Source organism: Sceloporus occidentalis, unplaced genomic scaffold, assembly GCF_023333645.1.
Source record: "Sceloporus occidentalis isolate IW3139 unplaced genomic scaffold, rSceOcc1.0.p SCAF_11, whole genome shotgun sequence".
Lineage (NCBI taxonomy): Eukaryota > Metazoa > Chordata > Lepidosauria > Squamata > Phrynosomatidae > Sceloporus > Sceloporus occidentalis.
The window spans coordinates 14,126,020-14,138,101 of NW_028316991.1; the positions used below are offsets into that span (position 1 = coordinate 14,126,020).

Sequence of the window (12,082 nt, forward strand, 5' to 3'; positions counted from 1 at the left end):
GGACCAGAGACTGGATATGGAGCAAGTGATGGTCTCACTGCATGGTAGTGGGGATTTAGTTAGTTCCCATTACCAGTTTTGGGGAACAGTTTCAGTCCCTGCAGTATGAGTCTCCTCCAAGCAGTCAATGTTGGTCACTCCGAGAAAGCAGTTTCTTACTTCTAAATTACAAGCTACTATCTAAAAGAATCCAGCGTTACTTTTACAGTTCAGTGGCACTTTTGGGGCCAAATGCACCTCCCGCATGGAAGATAGCTGGCGTGCACAGAAAAGGGCAAATGTGTAAGGGGCGATTCTGAAGAATCCACGTATGCCTTGACAAGCGGAAAACACAAAAGCTTGAAGGGACCGTGTAGCTATGAAATGCATTGAAGTGCGTATGGTGGCTGCAGTGTCCCTCTAAAGAATAGCTTCTTTGACTTTTGTGTTTCACACAGAGCAGGGGATTTATTATACTTTTTCTCAGCGAAATTATTGAAATTACTAAAGGCTGGTGTTTTTGTGCTTGAAATATTATGACGCTTTTTAGACTATACTAGGCAGTAGGGGGCAGTGCTTGCCCGGTAAAAGAAAGCATTCCGCAGTGAAGACGAATATAAGGGAAGTGTATAAATACGATTATTATTAATATTATTATTATATTATATTATTATTTATTGATTTATATAGTGCGCCCCTATTCTGCAGCACTGAGTAATATAAAGTATCACTAATGGTATCGTATTATTAAGAGGCATCGCTGTGGGAAGTTTTAAAATAAAGATTCTGCATTTTTTCATTTTAAGAAAAAAACCACAAAACATTTATCTGTATTTAGGATTAAGCTTAGCAAGATATTAGCTGGTTTAGCGTGACGGCGCTTGACGTCCCCTGCGGATATAGAGCAAGAGGTTGTCTATAACACTTCCTAGCTTTTGGCAGCACAGATTGCTGCAAGTTGATCCAATAAGTCGTGTCTCCTCCTTGGCTAACGCACAACACCCGTCACCCATCCTACACAAGCATCTAGAGCAAGCCACAGGACAGCAGATTAGGGGTTAATCATAGTAGATCATCACATTTTGTCTGTATTACCTTCCCCATTTGTTGTTGTTATTATTTATTTGTTCAATATTGCTGATTTTTTTTTTACTGTTTAAGTCCTCCCCAGTAGGAAATTAGACACATTTGCTATGTTTAACAAAACATTGGCCTTGCATTAAAGCTGCTGAGAAAAATCATCCGTATGAGAAGAACGCCCCACCGGTTTTACTCCCCTGACAAACCTTGACCCAGTTCTCTGCCGTGGCTTAAAACACACCTTGACTGTGTTATTTGCCTGGACACGTGTCCCAGTTTCCGTCCGTATGAACATGATCCTGGCATTCCTACAGTGAAACAACGTTTCTGCTGCTAGATAGGTATTTTAACCTACTAAATGCCAGTGAGCTCTATGATACATTCTTCTGCAAAGCTCTCTGGCGCTGAAATGGTTCAAGTTTTCATAACGGCACAAATTGTTTCCGAAACAGAGATTGTGCGAAGCGTGTTAATTAGTGAAGCCGCCCACGTAGCGCAGCGCATGCCGGATCAGGTTATGTGCGAACGCCATAAATCCGTGGCCTAATATTACCTTTTGGAATATATATAATATATATATTAGACATACGACATACTGAGCAGGCTTAGGGGACGGGTTCTTACTTGGCCTACTTTACCGACTCTCTTCTAAGACACCATTGACATCCAGAGAATGTCGGACGTTGTGTCAACTTGCCAAAGCGCAAAGGAAGACAATGTAAAATGTATTTAATTGTTAACCCTTTAATATATTGATGGAAATACATAATTAGATACATAATCCATAACTAAATACTATGATAGGAATATGTTTAAATCAAATAGTTACATTTTGGCCGTAGCAGAAAAGGATACTGCTTTCATGGGGATTAGTGGGGGGGGGGGGGGGGGACATTTATCAACCCGAGTATACTGTCACCAGCAGTATAAAAGCTCACGTCTAGGCTTAGCTTTATCTTTTTTTAATATTTGAAATCCCTTTGGACTCTACTCCGCCACCCTAAAACTATTCCAAGTGATCGAACGGTAACTAGAATGAAGAATGTTGTTTATGGATCTGAAAACCAAATTTGGGGTTCTACTCACTACTATTAAGCCTAGCAATGCCTTGTTTCTACCCTATGGCTAACAAACAGTTAAAAAAAAATCTGACAGCGCCTTTCATTTATATGAACTGACAGATGCACGGTAGCGTATTATCCCGAAGCATGGTTGCCATGGAAACGTGGCTTTTTACCTTATAGTTGTCCTGAAATTACTGCTATTGTTATCATTTTCCAGCAAACTAATAATAATAATAATATCGTTATTAACCCCTCTGAAACCAGCTTTTAATAAATGTATGCTTATATCTATGAAGAACTAAAGATGATCGCAAAATGTCCTGAGGTCAGCCGAGTTTCCATGTGACAGTTACAGCAGAATCCTTTTTTTCCAACAAGACCAGTTCATTTAATGGGTCCGGAGAGGATGCTGTTTTGCAGCAAAATTACTGTTATCTGCCGTTTGAAAATAACCAGTTAAAGAGAAAATATCGCTTAATCCATTAAGGAAATGCACCTCAGTCATTTAAGGGGTTAAGTAAAAAAATAAATCAGTTGAAAAAGGCCGTATACTCCTTACACCCCCTTGTCTGTCTTTTGACCCATACAATTCTTCAGGTAGGGCAAATGGATATAACCGCATTATGTACGTATTCCTTACATCTTAATAAGTAAGCTTTACTTTACTAAGAGGGTAGTGGATAGGTGGAACATCCTCCCATCAGAAGTGGTAGAGGGAAATGTTGTGTGTGAATTTAAACGTGCATGTGACATAATGTAATCATTGAAGTCAAGACCAAAGACTGATTAGGGTTTGACTCTTTACATCAAGAAAGGGGAGACTAGACTGACTGAATGGTTATCATAAACATATTTATTTAAAAAGTTGTTGTTAACTTAAGTTCGTGTAGCTTTAACACGAAATTCTTCATATTCTTCAAAGCAATAGATTATGCTTCAAAAAACCACTTATGAATACTTATACATTAGTATTTTAACTGTGATAGCCGACCGCTGCTGGGGGGTAGAATGCTGCCTGTACCGCTAGATGTTTAAGGACACATTAGTCTAGTATTTTATGGGAGGTAAAAAATAAGTGTGTATATATATATATATATATATATATATATATATATTTAGGAATAAATAATTCTGATCATACATTTATTTTTTCTATCGGATATACATTGGTGCTTCAGATTGTACCATTTGTATGATGACAGTGTGTCCCGTGGTGGAATGTTGCGGAATATAATTACACCAAATAAATCAGTAATAATAATGTGAATGTCTTTTAATAACACATTGGCTACGTCGGTAACGAGCTAGCTTCCCTTCCAATCCTGATGTGTTGACATGAGCAGTATTAATGTGGCCAATAGGTCATGTCGCGATTCCTGTTGTTCCAAGTTGGCAGAACCCTCACAATGTACAGTTCTAGCAGGATCGTTGCGTTCCCGGGCTTCGTTTTACCCCAGGCACTCTGATTTCTTGCTATTCATGTAGCAGGTGAGGGTTGTATCTACTCTGCAGCGCTCAATGGCTCACACAGGAATCATAATGTTCCTTTCCTTGTACATATTACCGTTACAATAGTCCGGAATTTCCCAGCTGAGTGTAATGAGTGCAGGAAGGTCTGATCTTACTGTATCTTCCTTTGAACGGTACGTTTTATAAGCCGTGCACAATAGCTCCCATGTTTTTTTATTGGATCATCTTATAAATGTCTGTTGTTTTGTAGTTAAATGCCCAGGGGATGTAGTGTAGACGTAAATCGTACATTTTGAATACGGAGGGATTACATATTTTGTTACATATTGGTTTGAGGACTGAGGAAAGTGGTTTAAAGCAACTTGGCCTGGCCAGTAGGAGCTGTCTTCAAAGCACTTGGGTGTTACAGCTCGTCAGTTTGTTTGGATTTGGCATTGGCCAGGACCAACCGTACATTACTGGTCGATGCTGTGCTCTTAAAATCACTAATATTTATTGTAACTATGAGATTCTTTACCAGGGTACATGAACAGTACCGCCTCACACGCTCCTTTGCAATTCTAAGGATGCATTGAGCTCTCTCTTTTCATCTGCCATCGTTGTCTGCCATATGGTTGGCCCCTGACTCTTATACTCAACCCTCGTTACTCCTCTGGATGGGGACGTTAAGTCAAAGCAGGATTCTTGGGCATAGATGGAGAGAAAACTGCAATATGTTGTGATATATTCAAAGTTTTGGATGCAGTTGCCATAGAAACGTCTTCTAAACAGCCCCTTGTCTCGATGTGTTAGGTCAGGAAGGATATGAGTTTTTGCAGCACAAACTATTTAACCATGGCCAGCAGGGCATATAAAATAAACCACATTTTTATTATAGTAGTTATTATACAGTAAAGATGATCTATTTTACGTCCCCATGGATCAGATTGATTAAAGTGGGATTTCAGATCACAAATTATAAATATTTGCTTCTTCTTACAGGTAAAGTTGCAGCAGTGTGCAAACAAAAATCTGAATTCAAAATCCATTTTAAGCTCTTGAATTAACTTTTTTCAGCCCCGGTTTTGCCTGATTACTGACCAAAAATTATTTTCAGGTTATTGCAAATATCTTGCGTAACCTTTGCGTTAATTAGAGGTCTACAACCCTGTCCGACCTTTACTCTAACATAGAATACCCTGCTTCTTTATTGGTATGCAGAACAATATACTTTCCCTGAAACGCAGGACAGATTTTATACTAAAGTAGTTTTTTCCCCCTAAAGGATGATTTTGAGCCACTTTGATATGTGGGAAGTAAAGTCGCCTTTAATCTGTAGACAAGCCTTAACATTCAAAGATAAATTCTCCAGCCCGCGGTAACATTTTTTTGTTATTGCAAGTTTTGCTCATATAATATTCCTAAAGCCATTCAAATAATCTTCTTATTATAGAGCTGCGTCAGGTTCTATACCCAGCCACTATTACACATATTTTTTTTAAAAAAAAAGCTTTTTATGTAGTTTTTAATAAAAAAAACAAACAAAAAAAACAAAACTTTAAGATAGTTTTGAAAAATATATTGATGTCAATGGACACTGGGACTGTTATTAAAACATCTTATTTACTACTACGAATTTACATATATTTCCATTTTGTATCTCAACTGGTGCAGGACTCCTCAGTAGTTATACCGTATTTGCTCGATTATAAGACGAGGTTTTTTTCAGAGCAAATGCTCTGAAAAATACCCCTCGTCTTCTAATCGGGGTCGTCTTCTAATCAGACCTCAAATAGAGGTCTGATTAGGAGACTAAGATCCAGATCCCCCGCACCGCTGCAGGGGACCTGGATCCTCCTGTCTCACCCGACTCCCCCCCCCCATCATACACACTTACCGGTGCTTCCTGCTGTGTTGCCGGGGCAGCGGGTTGACGTCTACGCGATCCGCGTAGACAACGTCCGCTGCAGCCGGAAGGAGGTGTGGCTAGCAGCGGGGGTTGTCTGCGTCCGTCGCATAGACCTTCCCCGACTGTCAGAGATCAGAGTTCCCCGCACCGGTGCGGGGAACTCTGATCTCTGACAGCCGGGGAAAGTATACGCGACGGACGCATACAAACCCCCGCTGCTAGCCACACCTCCTTCTGGCTGCAGCAGAAGGCGACGTCAACCCGCTGCCCCGGCTGGAAGCACCGGTAAGAGAGGGGGGAGAGCGGGGGAAGGGGGGGGGGGGGAGAGTGTGTGTGTGTGTGTGTGTTAGTTAGTTAGTTAAATGGGGGTATAGGGTGTGTGTGTTAAATGGGGGCATAGGGCATTTCTGGAGTGGCGTTAAGGGGGCATTTAATAGAGCACTCTGCCTCCTGAAATGCCTTATACCTCCCTATATGCCACTCTGCCCCATAATATGCCTTTTAACCCCCTAAATGGCAGAGTGGCATATAGTGGTATAAGGCATTTCTGGAGGCAGAGTGCTCTATACAATGCCTTTTAACTCCCTTAATGCCACTCTGCCTCCTGAAATGCCTTATACCTCCCTATATGCCACTCTGCCCCATAATATGCATTTTAACCCCCTAAATGCCAGAATGGGATATAGGGGTATAAGGCATTTCTGGAGGCAGAGTGGCACATAGGGGGTCAAAAGGCATACCATGGGGCACAGTGGCATATAGAGGGTTAAAAGGCATATCATGGGCCACAGTGCCATATTGGAGTGGCAAGCCTGGGGGCAGATGTGCGTAACTGGGGGACAGGTTGGAAAATACAAGAAATAAAAACAAAAAAAATCTTTTTCTCAATCATAGCTTTTATTAAAAAAAATAGTTTACATGAATTAACATTTACTGGTAAAACTTTTTTCCTTTGGGGTCGTCTTATATTCAGGCTTTTTCTTTTTTTCCTAAGTTAATATTCAGATTTTGGGGGGTCGTCTTATAATCAGGGTCGTCTTATAATCGAGCAAATACGGTATTTATTTCAAGTTATTCTTAACTCAGTTAAGTTTTTTTTTAAGGTCTACGTTAAAATTATATTTTGAAACAAGACATTTTTTAAGTAAAAAATAATGAAGCATGATATCACACATGTTCTCTGTGTTCTTACGCCAAACTATTTTTACACCGCAAGACAATCGCCCCGATCATGTCTATGCCTTTTCCAGTTTGGAAACCTCTGTAAGAGCGGAGTGTAAGGCAAGTTCTCAGCTTCTCGCTGTGACACTGCTTTCTTCTTAGCATCCGGTTAATAAAGATTGTGTCACGTCCCTCGGGAAGTCCCATAGAGGTCCTAGGTCTGCTTTGTATTCACGAGGTGTAGTCTGTCTAGTATGAATGGTTTCAAATGGAAACATCCATTGGATTTTACAAAGGCCAAGAAGAGGTAGATGTTTACCATGCACTCATCTATCGAGTGTTCTACTCTAGAACGCACACTATAATGTTCTTTTTATTTGTTTAGCTATTACTAAAATACAGAAATACTAGAAAAATACTTTAGGGAATGTCCCCTGCTTGACAGAACATCGCCAGTACAAAAAAAGTGAACCTTGAGGCAAAACTGATCTAGAAAAATGAGTGGTACTAGAATATTTTGAATGGCAGTATCACAGGAAATCTCAAGTAACTTCTGTAATTTGGGCAGTATAATTTACAAAAGTCACTGTGGAGCCGGAAAACTTCTTGGGGCCAAACGTGGTAAAATTGAGCACATAATGTTCAAAAATAAATATTAAAAAAAAAACTACCCAGAGCTCTCCCTCTTCTGGGGGAGTAGTTTTGTGTCAAACCCAGACAGTTCCTAGGTATGGGTATTGATGAATAATGTGATCTACACAAGTGGCTCTCTGGACGTTGTGTACTCTTCATTACACTCAAATGGACAACGCCATGAAAAAGTTTTGTTTGTCCATTTATTCAATAAAATGTACAGTAGTGTTTCAGAAAAGCATATATATATATACTATATAGTGCTCTGTGTTTATTAAGTGTCTCTTTAACCCGTAACACCTTACATCTACAGCTCATCAGGGCTTTTGTAGAACTTTTTCACAGAGAGTTATAGCTGGCAAGAGAGTTTACTAAACCATCAGTCTGAATAATTTAAATCAAGCATTTTACTGACCTTCAAAATAAACTAAAACTGTAAGGTAAATAAATCATATTTCATGATGGTGGGTTAAATATAGAACTATTTTAATCACACTAGATGCTTTCTTCCCTATATTTCCCACACTTTCCAACTAAAACCTTTGCTTTTCTGTTTTCCCTTTTCTTCCCCATTTTGTATGTGCATTCATTATCTGGCTGTTGGCTGACAGTGTCTTTACATCCCGAATGCAAAGCAGACAGATGGGTGTCTCTGGGAAGAACATGACAAAGAGCACCAGCATCGGAGGGGATATGTATACGTTGGAGAAGAATGATGGCAGCCAGTCTGACACAGCGGTGGGCACGGTGGGTGCAAGTGGAAAGAAGAGGCGATCTAGCATCGGAGCCAAAATGGTGGCCATCGTAGGCTTGTCAGGAAAAAGTCGAAGTACCTCACAGCTCAGCCAAACAGGTAGGATGCCAATGATATTTGTATATTCCCGCCATTGTTCTAGAAGACGTGTACTCCATTGAACTAAGGTAACGACTTACTGTTGTATTGACTAAAATAAACATGGTTTTTAATTGTTTCTCCCGCATAATTTGAGGCATGTGGATTGGGCCATTTCATAGCTGAGTGTCACTTTAAACTTTAGTTTTCTGCATCCAGATACAAAGAGGGATTCATCAGAATCTCATATATGCATTTGGAGAGCTGCGTTCTATCCAGCTATCGCTCACTTAAAATATTTCTCGGTGGGGTCTAACCAGATCCCCATGCGCATGAGCAGAAAGTGTTCCCATTGATTTTAATGGAAGCACTTGCCTGCTCTGGGGCTGCAAGGTAAGTGTCTTTTATTTCCTTTTCTTGTTACAGTTAAAGAGTGGATATTAAAGTACCTACTAGGTACTTTAATATGCATTCATTGTTAGTGAGGAAGTGTGAAGTTGTTCTCCAACTGATAATAAGGGTTAAAAAAAACTAGAGGCTTTGTTAATAAATATTTTTTATGAATATGTATTCGGAAATGGAACACAGTATAAGCATCAACATCCGACATCATGGTCAACAGTAGTTTATTTTGTCTTTAGTGTGGCATTACAAAGAGAGGGCATGGTTATTGTCATTACCGTGAAGTTCAGGATATGACCGTTTTGTTAATAAAATTAAAAATAAATTTTTTATGAAAGAGATGAACAGACTAGATGGACCATCTGTTCCTTTCTTCCGCTGAATTCTGTATTTCCTTGTTTATCTGGCAAGCCTTGCAAGTATTACACTGCAGAGAATATTCCTAAACATTACACTTCAAAACAGCAGTATTGTCTGTGGAGCGTATCTGAGCTTGTTCGTGGGTTCTCCTAAAGACCTAGGTCAAAGCGAAAGAGCAAATGAAATGTACTATTTGACTCTGATTTTGTGTCCTCTGCTTGTTCCCAGTACAAAAAATACACAACTAGACAAAATTGATCTAAAAAGAAAAAAAAATCAAATGTATGCTCTTGGTGGAACAAAGATAACGTTGAATGTGAAACCCTAAAGTAGGCCGAACATTACTAGGACATTTTGAGGTAAATGTGTCTAAGACCCCGCATGCTAGTATCCCATGGAACCTCAACTCAAGTTGTGTACTTTGGGCTCTAGACATTAGCAGTACACAAAAGGTCCATTATGTAACTGGAGAAGGGCATTCCAGGCTTCCTCGGGGCTGTGTCCAGGTACACGAACAGCTAATTCAGACCCTAGCAAGATGTAGTTAAGGAACACTTCATAGTCATGTAGTAGAGCCTCGGCAGACCTTCTGGTCTGGATAAAGTGGGCTGAGGTAGACCTCAACAATGCACGCCGAAACGGGTGCTCAGCAGACTCAATGTACGATGATGGCTCTAAAATTTGTGCCTTGCACTTCTCCATATGTATGCATTCCACACACAAACGGTCGTGATGTATCAATGGAGCAATTGTTATGAAGAATCGTCTTTTCACTTCTTATATGAAGATATAATTCATATTTAAGGTGTGTGGAAAAAAAATGAGATTTAAAAATCATTAAATATTAAAACAGGAAACAGCTACTTACAAGTTAGTCCGCGCTCCCATCTGCTTCAGCAAGACTGGAATTTTGGGATTGTTGCATTATCCACGTTGATCGTATATTATAGAGTTTATAATGAAGCAGAAACAACATAATTATAGTTTCAACGACTTTCCGTAGTAGGAGATGTACAAGCTCTGTTTTCTTGAGTTTTAAAGTTGGGAAGACTTTGACAATTATCTCTAATAATCTGAAAGGTTCCATAAATGTGGCAGAGGTGCGAGCAAAGGAGTGCTTGCTTGGTTTCGTCCGTCCTCACTGAGTGTCTAGACACCTTATCATTTCAGTAATCTAAGGAGTTCAGTCCCCGATGGTCTCTTGGTATGAAGCTTTGGTGTCATTCCTGGATCCCTGACACTTCTGGTCACTGCTGCAAATAACTTGCAATGGAGCAGAGGCCGAAATCTGTATCTATCCCACCAAGCCATGGTGGGTCTACACCATTTGCATCTCTTGGCCATCTCTGTAAGAATAGCCTCGTGTTGCCTGTCCCATGCATGTTTAAATGTCTTCGCTGTATTACCCCCTACCGCTTCTGCTGGAAGGATATTGCATGCATATACCCCCACATAGTAAAGTCATATTTTTAGACATGAGGTAAACTAAAATTCTGGATATAGTTATTTCCCCATTGTATGTGTTTTTCTCTAAAATATGATCTCACATTTACTGTGTATCCCACATTCTGCGTATAGTTAAGCCATTATTATAAAGCATATTTTATATAAATGAGTAGAAAACATAAAAATAGTATAACTGTTGCTATAATCATAATACACGGGAAGCCTTTATTTCCAATGGAGCAATCATTGTGTCTGGAGCTGTTTTCCCTCTGACTCACTTTGGATTTAGGTTTGCCCCCAAACTAATATTGTAATAAATATTTCCTAATATCCTTTGTCTTTTGTTAATTTAGATCAGGGGTGCACAACTCCAGTCCGCAAGGGCCACAGACTGGCCACATTTTTGGATATCCTACCTTGGAGTGAAAATGAAATGTAATGAAATGTTTACAGAATACACAGAATTCCTGACCTGTTTCTCGAGAACTGGAGTGCGCATCCCTGATCTAAATGAATCAGGATGTTTGTCCTTGCTTACATTTCCTGTCTAAATCTGGTTCATAGTAAACATGGCCATTTTACCGTTATAAAAATTTTAAGATACACGCCTAAACAACTTGGATTATAGTTTGTCTGTAAGAACTTTAATGTGAATCTCAGCCTGCCTGCAGTGTACTTGTGTACAGAACTGTAATAATGAAAATGGATGTAGCCATATTGGTCCAAGAGAAGATGGGGTCTTCAGTTGAAGTTGAGAGTTCCAAGAGGTCTTTTTCTTCTATCATGGCACCTCTCCTGATGGGCCAGTTGCAAGGGAGCGTTCTGATTTCTTTAGCTGGCCCATTTATAGAGCACTGTGCCTAATCAGTGCAGCCTCCATGGCATGCAGTTCCCGGGCACCAGCAGACTGCTGAGAAATGACATCATAACCGTGATGTCAGCAGTACGGACGGTTGTCCCAGAGGACGAGGTGCTGCCCCTGACAGCAACATTCACTCTTATATACTAAATTGTATAATCATGAGAAAAGTGGCAGATCTGCTTTGGTTAATAGGTTGTGAACGCAAATAAAATTAATGTTAAAAAAAAATTATGATTTTTAGCCCATCATGCATAAAAACAAGGAAGAAAATAAATGAAGTTCTTGTCTATCCTTAACTCTGAGTTGCCTACAAAACTATACTTGCAGTCAGGTGTAACAATGTATTGTGTCTTCTTTAAAACTCATTCAGTGAGATTTTTTTTTTCCAGAAGTCGGTTCACTGGGAAAGTAACGAGCAAATGCTGTGATTTTACACATAGCCATATGGTCATTATCGCTTTAAAAACATGTCCATAATGTACTTGATGCATTGGCTCCAAATGTGCAGCAAATTGCAGATCTCCAGAACATTCTAAGAATGTTTTCTCACAAGATATTGTGACCCAGATGCATTCACGCACATCTCCGACGATTACATTTCCAAGCCATACTTTGTGTGGGTGGTGCTTACAAAAAAGCATTTCTAGAAGGCAAGATTTACGTGCGAAAAAGTCATAGTATTCCGATTTCTACCCGTTTCAGCCCATCTACCTTAATACATTTAGGGAACATGCACCTAATTATAGTTCTGCGACTATTGTGAATCCTTTTCAGATTGTACCCAATCTCTCTTCGTATCCTGTGTGACTCAAGATACCTATTAGTATGTATGTTTTTATTAGACGCAAAAATTATCTAATAAGGAAAAAAAAATAATGTTAAATAAATAGAGAAATCTATTAGAA

The 12,082-nt window shown here is 39.6% G+C and overlaps 1 protein-coding gene across 37 annotated transcripts in view; it reads left to right on the plus strand.

Annotated features, from left to right (window-relative positions):
• The window catches only part of LOC149305615 (regulating synaptic membrane exocytosis protein 2), a 271,086-nt gene that overhangs the window by 231,325 nt on the left and 27,679 nt on the right, over positions 1–12,082 (plus strand). For 15 of the 37 annotated variants that reach the window (XM_089477182.1, XM_089477190.1, XM_089477180.1 and 12 more), the window contains one exon: positions 7,887–8,128. The exons of the other annotated variants lie outside the window; for them this stretch is intronic. In XM_089477182.1, the coding sequence (XP_089333308.1) occupies positions 7,887–8,128 (242 nt within the window). The remainder of the gene's footprint in view (positions 1–7,886; positions 8,129–12,082) is intronic. 37 annotated transcript variants of the gene reach the window in all.